This window comes from Schizophyllum commune (genome assembly GCF_000143185.2).
Source record: "Schizophyllum commune H4-8 unplaced genomic scaffold SCHCOscaffold_7, whole genome shotgun sequence".
NCBI classification, from domain to species: domain Eukaryota; kingdom Fungi; phylum Basidiomycota; class Agaricomycetes; order Agaricales; family Schizophyllaceae; genus Schizophyllum; species Schizophyllum commune.
The window spans coordinates 254,252-271,193 of record NW_026089544.1 but is presented as its reverse complement, the minus strand read 5'-3'; the positions used below and the strand labels follow the sequence as shown (position 1 = coordinate 271,193).

Here is a 16,942-nt window from a genome sequence, read left to right as displayed (position 1 = left end):
CTCCACCATCTTGCCTCTTGCCTCCGCCCGCCATGACCGTCATCAACCCAAACCGCTCCGCTATATTACCTGTAGGATCTCAACACCCAACAACCAGTGCACATCCCTCGTCTACCATAATAATACGTCGGACGGGTTCACGGTACTTGAAGACCCATGTCAGATACTTTCTCGCTGATGGCAACCTTGATATTGAGGTGGGCGTGCTCCAGCTATCCTTCAGCTCGTTAGTGTAGGAGCTCGCTAACCATCTAATTGCGACGCCCAGCTGGACGACGGGACGCTTTATCGCGTCCATCGGCACTTCTTCACTCAGTACTCTTCGGCATTCGCGGCCGAGTATCTCTCCAGTCCTGCCTCATCAAGCTTTGTACGCCTCAGGAGCATTGAAGGGCGAGACTTTGACCGCTTGCTCTCCTTGATCTATCCGTCGTGAGTCTATGGTCCTCCTCAGGCTCCGCGTTCGTTTTTGTCAGGCTCGCGCGTTCTATTTATTCTCCATTACTGGGAATACGACGCTCATAAATCCACAGCAAACTCGGCGAACTCGACATATCCACCGCAGACGAATGGCTCTCCGTCCTCCGTCTGGCCGATAGGTGGTCATTCGTAGACCTTCGCCAGCTTGCGCGCGAGAAGCTGGACAGTATTGCCTCAGCCACCGAGCGCGCTGCAGTTGCGTGCGAGCTTGGTCTGGCTGGGCGGGCGGACTCAGCGCGCCCCGGCTTGCCCAAGGTCGCGACTGTCAACACCCCAGAGCGCTCGGGCAGTAGCGATCGCGTTGACGCAGCGGACAACTTGCAGAGGGTGCCAGCGTCCATACGCGTCATGCCGGAATCGAACGTTGAGGATGCATCGTTGACCGTCGAGGATGCATCGCCGGACATCGGGGATCGGCCGGCACCGCTAGGTGCTACTCCCATGATCGAAGCGACGTACGAGCCTATGGCGCTTCACACCGCCCCCGAGCCTTCGCGCGTCACCCGCGAGCTGGTTTCGACGATTGACTTTCTGCACGAGCTGCCTTTCTGCGCCTTGGAACAGCCTGACGATACAGAGCCAGCACATTCCAGCAACCTGAGCGAAGCCCCGGCACGCCATCGGGAATCCATCCAGGATCGCTTGAAGAGGGTCCTGGGAAAGGAGCCTCCCAAGCGCGTGCCTTCTCTGTGGTCGTCGTTCAGGAGCTCGACGAGCGATTTTTCTGATGGCGCGCCGTCCAGCAGTAATGCTCCGGCCGTCAGGAGCGAACAGGACCCTGCGGCCGAGTCCGATAATCTTGATTCCTGCTCTTCCTCGTCGAGCCTGGGCACACCGAAAGAACCCTTTCTTGCTGAGATGACGACCAAAGACGCGAGCATCTACTCTGGGCGGAACCGCGTGTCGAACGCGTGCCAGCCAGCAGCGTCGAGTGCGTCTGATTCTAGCACGTCGAACTCCCCCCAGCGAGTTGCATCGTCTTCCTCCTGCGTCACGTCCCCTTTCTCACCGTCACCTCTCGACGTTCAGGATCACCCTCCGAGTTCAGGGGAACTGACTGGTAGCCGCGATGAGTGGAAGGCTCGATATCGTGAGGAGCTTATGGCTGACATAGTCGCTAATACCGAAAGAATGCGGCACTCGATGAATCGTGTCAAAGAGAACGCCTCGCGCTGGATGGATATTTTCGGGCGTACGACGTATTCGAGCGCGTTCTATGGTGAGTAGATGGTGGTGAACATGGCGTAGTTGATGGTCCTGAGAGACGCATGCAGAATAAGTATCCGTGTCAGGGCCATGGAGCTCGAGAATAGTGCACCCATGTATGTACCCGATAATGCTCGTCTCAGATATATCTTCTTGTTGTAACCGATCTCGGCTTGTGACTAGTTGATATATGTAATCAAGATCAGCCGTATATCTTCCTTGATACAGCGTCAAAGCCCATGAAGGCTCAAGTGAAGTGTAGCGGGCATCAGCAGTTGCTCACAAACCTATCCAGGCGTCGGTTCAGTGGTCTAATGGTTATGATTTTCGTCTCACATGCAAATGTCCACGAAAGGTTCCCGGTTCGATCCCGGGCTGAACCACTTTTTGCTTACCTTCATGGTCTCATTATACCGTGATCTTCTCCCTTACGACCCAGTGTTCCAGCGTATCTGCGCAGAAACAGACCAGGACATGTTGAAAGCCTCCGGAGTCAACGTTGTGGGTCCAATAATTGATCCCGCCACGTGGGCGCTTGATGGCGGGGTAATTTCTCCGCATCGTCATCGTCGGGCTCGTCATTGTACTCGTCGTCGTCGCCGTCGCCGACGACACCCAAGATGTCCCCCAGCCCCCGCAGACGGCTGGTCGGGCAGCCGCTGCTGTATGCAATATCTATCTTCGCCTCTCTAGGCGTCTTCCTTGTACGTCTCGTACCCGTTCCCCAACGTCCGGAACGCTGACTATGTTCGCAGTTTGGCTATGATCAAGGGTACGCTGACCGCGCTCGCAAAGGAGCGCAAGACTGAACGACGCGTCGTGCCCAGAGTTATGTCTGGGGTCATCACCGGCCCGCACTTCATTAGCTTCTTCCAGCAGCCTACGGCGCTGGAGACGGGAAGCATGGTCGCCACGCTCGAAATTGGCGCGTTCAGTGCGTGCTCGTCTTCTTCCCCCTTGCGCGCAGCTCACAGGCTTCCTCCAGTAACGTCCGTAGCCGCTGGCCGCGTTGGGGACGTGATCGGCAGGAAGGGCACGCTATTCATCGGCGCGCTCGTCTTCACACTTGGGGGCGCTGTCCAAACCTTCACCACCGGCTTCGTCGTCATGGTCATAGGGCGCATAATAAGCGGCTTCGGCGTCGGCCTGCTCTCCACCATCGTCCCGATCTACCAGAGCGAGGTCTCGCCCCCCAACCATGTATGCGCGTTCTTATACGGGAAGCCCTGCCATTCTGATGGAACACGCAGAGAGGCGCCCTCGCATGTGCCGAATTTACGGGCAACATCTTCGGCTACGCGTTCTCGGTGGTTCGTGATCTCCCGTCCTCCGTCTTCGCCGTCTTCCTTCGTGGGTCCCCGTGATCTTCTTTCATGTTTCTTTGCGATCTTCCTTCATCAGGATACGCACCCCTCGGGGCGCATATACTCATGAAGCGTACCTGTGTCTAGAGAAGCGCACGAGGGCGTCTTGTGCGGACGAACCTCGCGGAGGCTTCTGTTGCCCAAACCTTACTGCCTCATCCGTTTCAAGAACATGGCTGACGCTTCTGTTGCAGTGGACGGACTACTTCTGCTCGTTCATCGACAGCGATATGGCGTGGCGGATACCATTGTTCATTCAATGTGTTATTGGCGCGATCTTAGCCGCTGGATCGCTGGTCATGCCCGAGAGTCCGAGGTAAGTGTAGTTGTAAAAGGAAGGAGGGCGTACTTTCCGCTGGACCGCAAACCCTGCGTATCGTCGTCGGACCCTGTGCGATCGTCAGCCCATGCGTATGGTCCTCGTACCCTGCGTGTAGTCGGCGCACCCTCGTTCTGAGGCGGGCTTCCGGAGAAGTTCATATGGAGGTGCAGGGCTTCGTTCGGACGCGAAGTGCTTCATTCGGAAGTTGAGGAAGTCTTTGAGGACTGACGAATCCCAACACTTCATTGCCAACTTTCCCAATGTAGTCACCCAAACTCGACGACGAGGCTAACAAGGTTCCCAGGTGGCTCATCGACACGGACAAGGACGAAGAAGGCATGCGGATCATCGCCGACCTGCACGGTGGCAACCTCGACAACATTGAGGCGAAGGCGGAGTTCCGCGAGATCAAGGACAAGGTCATGTTCGAGGTGAGGAGGGCTTCTGCGGGTGGTACGGGGCGGGTGTCTGGTACAAGGGACAGGTGTCCGGTGGGAGGGACAGGTTCTGCGTCGACGGGACCGACGGGGTCGTACCCGCGTCTGGCGCAAGGGGCAGGCTCGCTTTCGGGAGAAGCCACGAGTCTGCGCTGCGTAGGATGCGTGGGTGGCTTGCATCCGACGGACGCGACGGGTTCCCTTCGGTGGGGTGCAGGCGGCTCGCAAGGTCGTCCGAAATTCTGCAGTCCCTACAAGCGTCCCGCTAGGCCTGGATGCTCTGCGGGAAGACATCGCGCATGTGCTGACCACCCCCTTACAGCGCGAGGCTGGCGAAGGAAGGTCGTACGGCGTCATGTGGAAGAAGTATAAGCGGCGAGTTATCCTGGCCATGTCTTCGCAGGCTTTTGCGCAGTTGGTCGGTATTCGGTATACCCTTCCTTGATGTTCTTGGCTGACGAGACCTGCAGAACGGCATTAACGGTACGCCATTGCTTTCGTGGGGTTGAGTTTGTCTGGGCTGACGATGACTAGTGATATCGTACTATGCTCGTAAGTAGTGGCTTTCTGCGCCCAGAGGACCACGCTGATTCTTTTACAGCCCGCGTCTTTGAAGGTGTGTTATCTTCGCAAGTGCGGCAGCAGCTTTGATGTGACTCTTCTTCCAAGAGGCGGGCTGGCTTGGGCGCCAGGCGATCCTGATGACAGGCATTAACGCCATTGTCTACCTTCTCAGCACTCTGCCTCCGTGAGTCTGAGCAACACCTTGTCTTTGTAAGGCGAACTACTCAAACTCATCCGCCCTACAGATGGATCCTCGTCGACCGCTGGGGTCGGCGCCCGATACTGATGTCTGGTGCCGCCGTGGTAAGCTCGGGCAGCGATACAATGTCGCTTATGCGTTGACTGATGGTTTCACAGATGTGCATCGCCTTGGGCGCGACCGGATACTGGCTGTACCTCGACGTCGCAGGCACGCCAAACGCGGTTGTGGCATGTGTGATTATATTCAATGCGGCGTTCGGCTACAGGTGGGCTACGTTGACGCGTCTGGGAAGGTTTGGTGCTAAAGGCTTGCGCAGCTGGGGGCCGATTCCATGGCTTTACCCGCCTGAGGTGCGTTCGTTCGTATTTGGCGGCAATCTTACAAGGCGCTGATGATGTGGTAGATCATGCCGCTGACCTTCCGCGCGAAGGGTGTATCGATCTCGACGGCGACAAACTGGGCGTAAGTAATTTCGGATGTCATCCAGCTTCAGTCAAGCCTCTGACGCTCGATTCTAGGTTCAACTTCGTCGTGGGCGAGACAACGCCCTATTTGCAAGAAGTCATTACATGGCGGGTGTACTTCATGCACGCGTTCTTCTGCGCGTGCAGTTTCATATTGGTGTATTTCTGTAAGTGGGCTCGGATCTCCGTCTTCATTCGTTACAGGGCATTCGTTCATCAGACCTCATTGTCCCTTCATGACCGTCGTTCGTCATGCCCGACTTATTGATTTATCATCCTCATTTCCCTTCGCTAATCAGCTCTATCCTTCGTCGTTCATCACCCGCGTCTGACAAATCCTCCGTGGATATCTGACTCACGCTTTCTTCAGTGTACCCCGAAACTAAAGGTGTTGCCCTCGAGGAGATGGACGCCGTCTTCGGGGAGGCTTCGGATGATATTCACCTCGGTGGCGCACGGGAGGAGCGCGCGGCTTTCTTGCCAACGTATCCGCCCGCCGCGCCCTTGGCGACGCATATGCGGACGACGAGCCGGTCGGAGGGAAGCTGGTTAGGCGGTCTTTTCAGCCGAAATGGGAGCCGGAAGGACTTGCCGTATGAGCCGTTGGCGGATGAGGAGAGCGGGCCGCCGCGATACCAGGATGATGTGGATGCGAGGGGAGGGCGGTATACGATCGCGGACGCTGAGGAGTTTGAGGTTCTGGAGAGGGAGGAGGACGAAGATGAGCGGATGAGACGGTAGGACGGACAGGCGACAAGGGCAGGGCGGGCGGCAGCTGCTGTGCTTAGCAGTGGCCGAATGTTGGTATGTTAATGCGCCTTAGGGGTGGTGGCGCAGTTCACGTGTATCCCTAGTGGCTAGATATCTGCAGCCTATAGCTAAGTCTATTATAATTTATTTGCTCCGTTCGTCTCCCTTGTAGTGCGGACGGGACGTCGGCGGAAATTGAGGTGAGTTCCTCCTGCTATCGCATTCGGGCTTGTCAAAGCTCATCAACTCGCCCAGATATAGGCCCCCGCACGAGCTGAACACGAAGCGGCGCTCGTGAGAGGGATCAAGAAGTAGCGCGACTTCGCATAGTGTGCGACTGCCGGGCGACTGACTGTATGGTGGGCGCTCGCGTGCCCAATGGAGCTTCGCCTATGGAAGCCAAGGCGCGCTCGACATAGTTCTATGATGCGCCAGACTATGGGTAGCTACCGCCACGCCTACTGAGGAGTATCCTCGCCGACGCCCTACTGTCGACTATCGAGTTCCTTCCGTGGTACGCCGCTGATTCACTGAGTATTGGTGGCTTACTGTACTGCGCAGGGCTGCAGGGCCTGTCGGTATCGCATCGATGATCGTCTATGGTGCCTCTCAGCTGGCCATCCACTGTGGACTTCTATGTCCGGGACAAGGTTATCTCCAAGCAGATCTTCAGTCAATGGGTAGCTGTATGGTGTGTCGCATGACGTTCTCAACGTGTTGTTAAAGGCTGACGGGGATGCTGCGTTTGGAGGCGGACCCTCCGTATCCCCGCCTGGAAAGGGCTCATCGAACGACGGGATGCGTATCACATTGAATGGACTTCCCAGAGTCGTTCTCAACACGAGGCGGACTGTCGTCGGTCCTTCGCTAGGGTGACATAGAAGAGCGGTATCTGACGGCGCGCTCGAGCGGTCAATGCATCAGTGAGTACACTTGTACACGCGAATAACAGCCCTCATAATTAAACCGTAGAATCAGAAAAATTCGACCTCCGTCTCCTCTCGTGCGCTTGAATCCGGGAATGCCACGGTGTTCACCTCGTTTGCGGCGTTGTCTTGGTCGTCCCCCACGTCATCGTCGTGAATGACGACGACCGGGCCAGTAGCATCCGTTCCCGCACGGCGCGCAGCATCAATCACCGCCCAGCAGTCCCCGTCAACGTCCCACCAATCTAGCTCCGTCTCCCGTCGTTCGGCCTCCGCCCTCAACGCCTTTGCGATGTCTGCGGTCAGAACTCTCTCGACCTTTTCCATGTCCCGGTTCATCCTCGCAATGGCTCTCTGGGTGATGGACGCGAGTGCGGAGACATCGGCGACGGGGAGCGTGTCCAGCGGGCGCTCCCTCACGGCGGAGCTCACTCTATCGGCCTCTTTAGCCTTCGACACCGCATACGAACTGCGGTCACTCGCGGGGCCCAGCTTCTGCTTGAGCAGCGGGAGCGCTTGCAGTTGGTCGTGAGTCAATGCCACCGCGTCGAACTCCCAGAGCGCCGCGAGCTGGTAGTGCTGGATGGGGAGAGGAAAGAGGTCAAGAACACGCTACCGTAGGATAGGGCGCTCACATTGCCAAACTCCGTCCCAATCACGTCGATCCTGGGTAGGGCGGTATGGCAATAACGAATGATCGCTTGGATTGCCTCCACACCGCGCGCGAAGGCATTCTCAGCGCGGATTCCGGCGTAAAGGCGCGCTTGGGTCCTGTGCCACGCCATGACCTAGCCGAAGCCGTCGTGAGGCCACCATTCAGTATGTTTCCACCCTTGAACGCGGTGAGAGGGGGCTCACCGGACCCACAGGGACGGACAGACATGCCGCGCCTGGCCCCACGCAGAGCGTCGCGTGCGCGGCGCTGACGACGTGCGTGAGACAGATACGTATCCGGTTGTTTATGGTCGTCAATTGGCGCGCGGCCTGCAGACCTGCTGCGGTCGCGGGGAGCTGGAGTTCATGTAAGTCAGCTTGCTGATTTACGCTAATCCCAAGACGTGAACGCACGCTCAATACTACGTCTCTGCGACCGCTACCCTGCAGCTGACTATAACCTTCCAGAAGTCTTTGCGAGAGATGAACAAGGCGCGGCACATGGGCACGAGCGAGCTGCGAGTGTTGACCGGAAGCAGGAGGCACGAGCATGGCCGGGTTCATGAAGGTGAAATGTGTTCCAGGACAGAAGTCGACGACCGAACGGCCCAACTCAGCGGTCTGCCGATCTGGGGTGAGCGTTTTCTACGGGCAGTCGGATGGCACGGATGGCACTTACAAGTCGTGTCATAGTCTCGGTTTTGAGGGTTACCATGTCCTCGAGCAGGCAATCTCCGCTGGTAAGCAAGTACCATCAGAACTAGAGCGAGGCGTAGTGCGTGACCGGGGTACTGACCTCCCTTCCATAGTCTCCGCTACTGCGTTCTGGACGAGGTAGAGAAGGCCTATGTCGCGATACTCGACGTGCTCCAGGACCAAACTGGCAGAGTTCGCCTGCTGACTTCCTCTGTCTCCCGCCTTACCTTGTTCCTGGGCTGTACACAATTTGCTCGCATTATCGACAATCTCTTTCTTCGCAATTGTGATGCAGTCCGCTATGCTTCCGATAGTCAGGTATGTGCCCGAATATCTCTCGCGCTCGTCGCTGAGCTCTATGCAGCTTTTGTAAGCAACAGTTGTGAAACCGAGTCTCGTCCAATCCCCAACTCCATTCCACCGCCGCTCATGACACGCGAAACTAAGCTAGCTGGAAGCAGCTCAAGACGGGGATCAACGCACCTCGCAGATTCGCAGTCGCGGCCAGAATGTGCACGCCCGCCGCCTTGAGTGACTTCGCCAGTGGTGGCGTTGACTTAGACGCTCGAGCGTGCGACGGAGTCGCTCGTGATTCCTCGGTCGGCCGCGGAGCCGCTTTATTATGTCCATGACCTCCCTTCCGCGACGGCGCGCCAAATGCTGGGGGACGATTCTCGCTGGCCAAGTGAGGGGCGTCGGGCGCGTTCCAGGGCTTGGCGAGTGTAGGCGCGCTGGCGGTGGCAGCGGCGCGTGACTGGAGACAGGTCTCGAATAGGCTGGCCAATGCTGCACGTTTACCGGGACTGATATGGGCTGTCGAGTGCGCGCGACTGCGCCTGAATCTGGACTTGTTCATGGCGTCCTCGACTTCGATCTCCTGACTGGCGAGTAGAAGGCAGGTTGGAAGCGCATCACGGGTGGCAGGTAGTGGCCTTGATAAATATGCGGGTTGGTGGCAGGACCCTGTCAAGCCTTTGTGGGCGCTGCGAGAATGAAGACCCTTCGCTAGAAGGCCCTTGAGCGGGGAACGTAAGACCCCTTGCTTTCTTTGTTCACAGTTGAGATTTACCTTTGCAATCAGAAGGCACGTCTCACCTGCATTCCGCAGCCACCGACTCGAAAGCCGATGTTCCCTCGTTCTCCCGACTGACAGTCTGCCAGAGATGTGCCGCGGGACTGCCCCACCGCCGGGTTAACACCAGTTGGCAGTCGTCATCGGCGGCGTCAAGCTGCAGCTACGCATGCCGTTACGAGGACCTGATCCAGGTCACCCACCCTCATGCCACCCGCCACCGTGCCGGCATGCCTCCACACCGGCATTCTTCCAGCGTCGGCGACTTCTTACGCACGTCGGTGTCTCAACGTCTGTATGGCGGCGGACGTATCGCGCGGCACCGACGCTGGGATCTGGCAGAACACGTCAATGCCGGCAGCGTCGAAGAGTTTGATGATATGGGCGCGCAATGTCTGGTTACGCAAGGCTTTCATGTCGATAGCACGCGTTGCGGGAGTTATATAACTATCTATACTTGCTTTCTGTGTCTTAGCAAGACTCGGGCTGCGTTGGCGCTGCGCTTCGGTGGTTCACGGAGGGGAGACGTGCGAGCGCGATTATCGTGGGTATCGAGGACCTTCTTGCGCTAGTGGACCATTGCATGGCCAATATATCCTTCCATTATCGTGGCTTCCATCGCGCACGTCACTCTGGCTTCCGAGGCACAACTAGCAGAGGGACTAGAGTCGAGAAGGACAGCAGCATGATATACAACGCTCATACATTCGACTTGATTGTACACTTCTGGGTTAGCAAAGTAGGGAGAACAAGTGCAGCAAGACGAGGCCGGTATAGATATACTAGAACACGGTAGCAACGATAGCGGAACGGTATGAGAACAATTGTGAACTTGCTTCTACAGGCGGGATGAACAGCACGAGGATATAGGCACGGGCGGGGAAAGCGATGTCTGTCGGTATATGCGAAGGGGAGCGCGGTGCGTCGCGCGGCGCGTCTAAAGGTCCATACGGCGCAGCGTCTCGCGCTTACGGTCTAGTATGCGTGCAGCGATATGCAGGACCCCGCGAACGGTCCGTCCATCATCGATGCAGAGGGTGCCGGTCCGACATATAGCGGCTCTCCGCCGAGGCGTAAGGTCGGTTCTCGGAATAGTGCTGGCTGCTGTCCGAGGCAAAGGGCCGGCTCTCCGAAGGGTAGTGCCAACCTTCCGTGCCCAGGTCAGCCGCATGGGAGTACGAAGACAGGGGAAACGATGCGGACTGGGATGAAGATTGGTTTGAGGCCTGAGAGGCGGGCATGAGCGGAGGGCGCGGGAGGGGCGGCGGGCACACTCACCAGGTAGGCGTCCTCCTCGACCTTGATTTGTTGCGATGTAGAGTAGTGGGAGGACGAGAAGCCGGAGGGCGGGTGCGCCAGAATAGGTGAACGCGTGCTGACGGGGGATTGAGAGTGCGAGTGCAGGTGCGCGGACTGCGTTAATTGTTATTCAAGATCGAAGCCCACGGTGCCATGGAGGAACTTGCCGAGAATGAAGGGCTTGACGACCCGCTGGACGGGGTCGGCGGCATCGTGTGATGGAAGGGCGACGGATTCTGAGAGACGGACGAGAGGCTGTACCCGCTCGACGACGCCGACGACGCATGGGTAGACAGCGGGTGGGGGCTGTACTGCTGACTCAGGTTTCCGCTGCTCGGAATGGAGAGGCTGGGGGGAGTCATGCGATCCAGAGGGCCTCCGAGGTCGATGGAGGGAACCTAGTACAGCGCTTGTCAGATAGGCGCCAGGAAGTAGGCGACGCAGTCACGCACCAGGTAGTCTTCACCTCGTCTCCTGCGCGAGTCCCGGGTCGACGCGAAGCCGGTGAGCCCAGAGCGACTGGGCATCTCGTCGGCGCTGTTCCCATTTTGCCCTGCGAGCGCTTGTCGCAGCTCTTCGTTTTCTTGCTCGAGGCGTGCATTCTCTTGCTCCAGCTCGCGAATGCGGATGGATGGCGGTGGGAGGACCGATAGCTGCTCGCTGGGCAGGCCTAAGGCGAGCTGAAGCTTCGCGACGGTCTGCTCGAGCTATACATCGCGCCGGTGAGAACATAGAAGACCGTATCAGCGGTAGTACGTACCTGCTCAATGTAAGCTTTGCGCTTCGCACGATGCCTGGCCTGCGCCTTGGCATTACGGCTGCGCTCGGGACGATCTACGGAGGACGAGGAATGGTGGTGGCTGGAGGCCATGTTCGAGGACGGGAGGTCTGGGTGGCAGAAATGGGCGTGACTTCGTCGTTTCATTATATACCAGGGTCCCGTCCCCGAAGCGCCTGGTGTTGTGGACTAATCCCCAATCGAACACACATCGGCCGGAAGCATCGCAGATTTCGATCAACCGTCGAGTTATCCCCGGACGAATAAAGTCGGCACGCCTTGCGCCTGGAGCCCGGCGTATCTCATCACCACGCCTCCGGTCAGAAGTCGCACATCATCGACATCACGATAAGTAAAAACTCGGGGGCCTCTTCATACTGGCGGTACACAGCCTTTGTGCGCGGTCGACGGGGCACATGTTGCATCAAAAAGCGCAGGAGCGAGCCAAGAGGGCCCGAGGGATGCGTCATACTTCCCGGCACCAGAACGGGCTTGGTCGGAAAGGGCCCGAGATCCTTTCCCTTCTGCGTCCTTTCTCCTTGAAGAGTTGAACACCGATCAAAATAACACGTTCAGGCACTTCACGTGCGCGGATGGAAAGCTTGACGGAAGCAAATTGGGGTGATGGTCATTGATGGTCCCACAGTTTGCCACCCCGCATGGGCCTCTTCCTCCGGCCCATCGAGCTTGACAATGCCGCTATGGCGGCTCGCTGGTCTGACGCCCTAAGCGCGCAAATTATCGAGGGCGGCCGGATGGATACGTCTACAAATTGTGAGCGAAGTGACGACGATGTACGAGTTCTCTATCCAGGGGCAATGTTGCACAATTTTTGAGAAGGGAAGCGCCTCCCCCTCCCTTCTGGTTAGCAGTAACAGGGTGCGATGCGCACCTTCCCGCATAATTTTGCGCGAGCGGCTGGCAGACGGCTGTCCTGATGCGCTCGCGAGACCCCATCACGAGGGAATGCATGGGTGGCCGTACGCCCGCCCTGCGCCTACAGTGACGGCCTGGTCGGGTTTCATTGCGCGGTGCAGGTTAATCGCAAGTATCGCCCGCGTCTTGTGCGCCCTTCCCCACGCCCCGCTCGCCGAGCGATGCCATTCGGCACGTCTACGGCCTTCATCCTTGCCCCGACGTGCGTCTGGACGAGAAGCGCCCCCCATTGCGCGCACGACCGCAGTCGCGACCAGGACGCCGCGCCTTCTGAGAAGCTCATTAGAACTCAGGCCCGCGGGACTCAAGAGGGAAGAGAGGGGACACGCGCCTTCTCTGAGTACAGAAGCGAACTCTCGGTTTGCGCGGACCCAGCAGCCTGGACTGAGACTCGGTGGCACATCGTGCTACGTGCGGCACTTTACCGAACGCGGCGATGCCGCGGCGTCTTTGGGACGGCGAATGCGCTGGCCGCGAGTACGGACTTGGCGCGCGGAAGGCCCACCTTCCAAATCCGGGTGTCCCTTTCTCTTGGAACCTATGAGCGACACAGACAATGTTGTCCGTACGCCGCCCCCAAGTCCGAGCAGCCCGTCATCGAGGGGAGCTGACGACGCAGCCCAAGGCTCAGGATCAGAGCCGCCGTGACCGCATACGCCGATTGACCGTGCCCGCCGAGGCCAGACTTCCGGACTCCATCGTCGAGGTCTGCAGGCACGAGGCGACCGAGGCTGCAGACCTTGAGCATATCTGATTACGCCAAATCCCAGGAGTCCATCGGCCTGTAGCACGTTTTACCATCGGGCGGGAAGGGCGGGACAACGCGGCAGTGCTGGTCATTCGCTGCCGATTCAAGCGGGCCCCGGCTAGGAGCGTGGCGCACCAGACCTTTCCAGCGATGCGCGTCCGCGCAATTCCTGAGGTGTCGCGCGAACATAGGGCGGCGGAGAAGACGCAGTAGACGGGCACCCCGCGGGGGAAGAGGCGGCCTCCCATCCGCGCATCGCATTTGGGGTCGCAGGCGCACGGCTGCTGTCTGCCTCCGTCAGAGCTGCGTCCAGGAGATCAGGGCGTGGCTGCCTACCTGGACCGGCTGGAAAAATCAAAGTCACGCTCTGATGAAGTCGCCGGCTCGCGCGCTAGCTGGGTGGCGGGCAGGCGGGTGGGTGAAGACTATACGTCGCTTGACCCACGCGCATCTGTAGCCCGGGGCCCCGCCAGGGTGGCTCCCGGGGCCGCAGATGACTGTCTGTGTAGCCGCGCAGCGCGCTGGGGCCCGAGGGCGCTCCCCGCTGCCGGCCCACGAGGCGCCCGGGCGAATGATGCCTTTCGCAGGATAGCTGCGCTCCCACGAAACGGTTCACGGTCTGCGGCCCAAATTTGGTCGTCCATCCGCGCTTGGTAAGTTCAATACACGGCTGCGATATCGTTTGCCGTCGGCGGTCGACGCGTCAACGCATCGAGTAGGATGCTTTGTGGCTCGACACAGGGCGAGATAGGCGACAGGACTCAGCGCGTCTACAGACAGTCCAGGGCTCGATCTGCAATCGCACGCCTCCAGGACGCCGGCGCGTCCGTTAGGTGGCTGGCGCTAAGGTCGCATTGTAAGCATTCAGAAGTCGAGATGAAGGGCGGCTTACTCGTGCTGCGAGAGCTGTGTCGCTTCGGCGCTTGTCGCTTGACATGATCCGTGGACGCCAGAGCGCGGCTACTTGGCGGGGTCCCCAGATTGCGAGGGCATCCGAGTGGAAAGCTGGTATCGAAGGCGTTGGAGACCGCCAAGTGACGCATAGCCACGAGGGCGAGTGCCCTTGTTCTCCGCACGGGGTTATGGTGGCCGCGATGTGATCCATCAACAACGAATTGGTTCCGCCGCCGATGGAAGGTATCGCAGCACGTATGTGGGTCTGACCGTCCATCAGGAAAAAATAACTTCTCTATCTCACGCTACGACGGCCTCGATAGTGCGCGTTGCCAGATAGACATGTACCCCTTTATCGGGCGTTGGATAGTGCATGCCTCTGACTTTGTAGTACACTGTAGTCAGCGGTAGTTCAGCAGGCTATATGGATAGATTGTGTGGCCACTATGCTAAGCTATCTAGCACAACGAAGGTCGTAATGCTATACAGAGCTGGGTCGCACCGCATGCCTACCGTGAACTATTCTGTGTAACATGGAACTCACAGCGACTCGTAGCAGTCTGTCACACTGCGGCTTCGTCGAGCCTTCCACAGATGCACGATGAAACAAAAACACATGTATACTGAACCAATTGACTATGGCAACGTGTTATGCTAGGTCTACGATACTCTATCTATCAGTAAGCCAAACATGAGGAAACGGCAGGGAACAAAGATCTACGAGCCGAAAGTCCAGGATTGTAAGTGTAATTGTACTGTACGTACTAGGCTGAACCCTCATCTTCTTCTTCATCCTCGTCGTCCACATCCTCGTCCGTGCTCGTATCACCAGTATGCTTGCTGAGCTCCTCGCGTGCCTTCATCCGAGCCGCTGCCGAGACGGTGATGGTAGGCTGCGTCGTGTCTTCGATGCCTGCCAAAGCCCTATCGATGCGTCAGCGGGAAGTACCAAACCATAGCAAACTCGTTACCTAATCTTGCGATACCAACGCACGCGCATGTTCCTTGTCGTACCGGGCTCATCCGAGGACCAGTCCGAGACGAGCTTGAGGTGCGCTTGGTAGTTCTTGATCTTGACGTCCTCCTCGGTGAACTTCGCGACGACACGATTGCCCGAAGACCATTCGGTGATGCAGTGGTTTATCTGTAAGCACATCAGTCCCGCAGAGTACAGAGGGGTAAGGAATACGCACCATGCTATAGACGAGCGCGAGTGTCGGAAGAGGGATTGGATCGAAGTACCTGCGATACACAACACCGAACGACGTGCTGTCCGACCCGAACAGGGCCTCCTGCAAAATGATAGGGACAAGCTTCGAGCGACAATATCCAACAAGGGTCTTGTCGTTCTGCAGGATTACAATGAGCGATGAGCCGAGAGAGATGTGGAGAAGTACACACCTGATAGAGATAACCATTGTCCTTCTTGAGGTTCTCGGCCTTCTTAAGATTCTTCCGAACCGCGATGCGACGAGTCGAGAGGCGGAACTTGTACTCTGATGCGACCTTCCCACGAACAATCTTGAGCATGTCGCCGCGAATGCGAGAGCCACGTCCTACGACCTACAAACAGGATCATTGATACGCAGCCACAGTGTGCATACATGTCAAGGCTTACCATGCTTCTGAGCCTGTCATCAAAAACGAAGTTGACGCCCATGCTACGACATGCACCCGCAAAGCACTGCTGAAGCCAAACCCGCTGCTTCACACTGTCCGGGAAGGCATCAACACTGAGGATGAGGGCCTCGTACTCGCGGCACGTCCGGAGGATGACCTGCTTGGATGTTCCATCTAGGTCTCCGGCCTTGTAGCGGTAGTGTGGGCGATGAACGAAGCCGGGGATGTACTGGAGCGGCATCGGGCCATTAGTGACGTCCGAAGGTGGGATCGGTGGTGTAGGACCAGGGGTCGGTGCACCGGGAGGGGGTGGTCCGGCCGACGATGTGGAGTTGGCAGTAGAAGGCGAGGTCGAAGTTGAAGAAGCTGAAGTCGAAGTTGAAGACGATGAAGCCGAAGTCGAAGAAGACGAGGTTGAAGTTGAAGATGACGAGGTCGAAGGCGAAGACTGAGCTGATGTGCCGTTGGTTGATGACGAAGCTTGACCGCTGCTGCTTGTCGTTGCTGAAGGCTGACCAGATTCGGTGTGCTGACGGTCGAAGTTGGAGTCGCTGGTCCACATGTTGCTGTCCTTGATCGGAGCAGTAGCGTTGGCCTCGGACAGCAAATCCTTGCGCCTGATGCGAGTGGGCTTCGGGTCCTGGCGGGAGGCGCCACCGCTAGTATTGAGCGTGTTCTCGAGGTCGCCTGTACGGATGCTGAGTCTCGTGTGCGACTCTGAGACTGCCTACACACGCGTAAGATACGAGAATACTTGTGAGTAGCTACGACGTACCGAGGAGCCAAACTTATCGAGTGACCTGGCCTTGGTGGTCTCCTCTTCGCTCTCCATCTCGTCCTCATCATCGCAGTCTTCATGATCTTCCATATTGTCAGCAACATGCAATGCAGGGGAAGAATGAGTACTGACCAGATGGCGGCTGACGTGCTCGCCCCCTGCCCCTGTCCTTCTTGGCACGGACGGAGGTGTCAGCTTCGTGCGCTACAGGAGGGTCAGACAAGGACGGAAAAAATGGGAAAAACATACAACGGCGAGTGAGCCGCTGACGAGCCGACCGAGGGCGGGACTCGACCTCATGTTCGCTCGATTCTTCCTCAGCTACAGGGCGCGCGCGCCTGCTGCGTTTTGGGGGAGGAGGGAGCGTCTCCATTGACTCGTCTGAGGAGGACGAGTCAGCGAAGCCACGAAGCGCGGGTCGCTTAGAAGCCACGGAGGGCATAGGAATGGGTGGAAACGAAAAGATACAGCAATGAACGTGAGTCTGAAGTTAACAGGTGGTGGTCGGGTGCAAGAGGCAGGACGCGCGGCCGAATTTTCTTTTTCCATGGACATCATGTGACTGCAAGGCGGGAAAAGCCGCGCCATCCCCAATTTCCCTGTCGTAAGTCTGGAATATTCCTGCCTGCAACCACTTCTCCAGACATGACCTCGCATCGCTGCCCGTACTGCTCGCAGAATTTTGATTATTCCCAAGGACTCAAATCGCACCTTTCGCAATACTTGCCTTGTCGCACGAAGCTCGAGCGTGA

The 16,942-nt window shown here is 57.9% G+C and overlaps 7 protein-coding genes and 1 non-coding gene across 8 annotated transcripts; 4 read left to right on the top strand and 4 right to left on the bottom strand.

Annotated features, from left to right (window-relative positions):
* On the top strand, positions 1-1,852 carry SCHCODRAFT_02627827 (uncharacterized protein). Its single transcript, XM_003031077.2, has 4 exons — positions 1-197; positions 269-432; positions 534-1,699; positions 1,755-1,852. Exons 1-4 carry the CDS (start codon positions 33-35, stop codon positions 1,757-1,759), a joined length of 1,500 nt encoding a protein of 499 aa, XP_003031123.1. The 5' UTR covers positions 1-32; the 3' UTR covers positions 1,760-1,852.
* Positions 1,853-1,986: 134 nt separating this feature from the next.
* Positions 1,987-2,069, top strand: SCHCODRAFT_t146. Its single transcript has one exon. It is a non-coding gene; the product is annotated as a tRNA-Val (tRNA).
* A 372-nt stretch (positions 2,070-2,441) lies between these two features.
* SCHCODRAFT_02627824 (uncharacterized protein) lies at positions 2,442-5,981 on the top strand. Its single transcript, XM_050345431.1, has 17 exons — positions 2,442-2,458; positions 2,514-2,620; positions 2,672-2,886; positions 2,937-2,996; positions 3,245-3,366; positions 3,677-3,803; positions 4,132-4,236; positions 4,280-4,283; positions 4,344-4,361; positions 4,411-4,425; positions 4,479-4,557; positions 4,619-4,676; positions 4,731-4,840; positions 4,892-4,925; positions 4,979-5,037; positions 5,094-5,206; positions 5,410-5,981. Exons 2-17 carry the CDS (start codon positions 2,518-2,520, stop codon positions 5,778-5,780), a joined length of 1,593 nt encoding a protein of 530 aa, XP_050199467.1. The 5' UTR covers positions 2,442-2,458; positions 2,514-2,517; the 3' UTR covers positions 5,781-5,981.
* Positions 5,982-6,763: 782 nt separating this feature from the next.
* Positions 6,764-9,553, bottom strand: SCHCODRAFT_01153664 (uncharacterized protein; the record flags this gene model as incomplete). The annotated part of the gene is made up of 8 exons (XM_003031481.2): positions 6,764-7,294; positions 7,351-7,503; positions 7,574-7,726; positions 7,784-7,990; positions 8,049-8,106; positions 8,166-8,421; positions 8,549-8,946; positions 9,411-9,553. The coding sequence occupies 8 exons, from the start codon at positions 9,551-9,553 to the stop codon at positions 6,764-6,766; spliced, it is 1,899 nt and encodes a 632-aa protein (XP_003031527.1).
* A 745-nt stretch (positions 9,554-10,298) lies between these two features.
* On the bottom strand, positions 10,299-11,307 carry SCHCODRAFT_02668417 (uncharacterized protein; the record flags this gene model as incomplete). The annotated part of the gene is made up of 4 exons (XM_003031482.2): positions 10,299-10,512; positions 10,584-10,834; positions 10,889-11,143; positions 11,197-11,307. The coding sequence occupies 4 exons, from the start codon at positions 11,305-11,307 to the stop codon at positions 10,299-10,301; spliced, it is 831 nt and encodes a 276-aa protein (XP_003031528.1).
* A 377-nt stretch (positions 11,308-11,684) lies between these two features.
* Positions 11,685-13,233, top strand: SCHCODRAFT_02307426 (uncharacterized protein). Its single transcript, XM_050342324.1, has one exon. The coding sequence runs from the start codon at positions 12,007-12,009 to the stop codon at positions 12,796-12,798; it is 792 nt and encodes a 263-aa protein (XP_050199466.1). The 5' UTR covers positions 11,685-12,006; the 3' UTR covers positions 12,799-13,233.
* Positions 12,637-13,352, bottom strand: SCHCODRAFT_02307434 (uncharacterized protein). The gene is made up of 2 exons (XM_050342325.1): positions 13,235-13,352; positions 12,637-13,186 (listed from the first exon to the last, which is right to left on the bottom strand). The coding sequence occupies exon 2, from the start codon at positions 13,144-13,146 to the stop codon at positions 12,784-12,786; it is 363 nt and encodes a 120-aa protein (XP_050199465.1). The 5' UTR covers positions 13,147-13,186; positions 13,235-13,352; the 3' UTR covers positions 12,637-12,783.
* A 1,042-nt stretch (positions 13,353-14,394) lies between these two features.
* Positions 14,395-16,719, bottom strand: SCHCODRAFT_02627802 (uncharacterized protein). Its single transcript, XM_003031483.2, has 8 exons — positions 16,440-16,719; positions 16,323-16,394; positions 16,188-16,273; positions 15,411-16,139; positions 15,194-15,355; positions 14,986-15,141; positions 14,764-14,936; positions 14,395-14,716 (listed from the first exon to the last, which is right to left on the bottom strand). Exons 1-8 carry the CDS (start codon positions 16,630-16,632, stop codon positions 14,557-14,559), a joined length of 1,731 nt encoding a protein of 576 aa, XP_003031529.1. The 5' UTR covers positions 16,633-16,719; the 3' UTR covers positions 14,395-14,556.
* Positions 16,720-16,942: the final 223 nt, after the last annotated feature.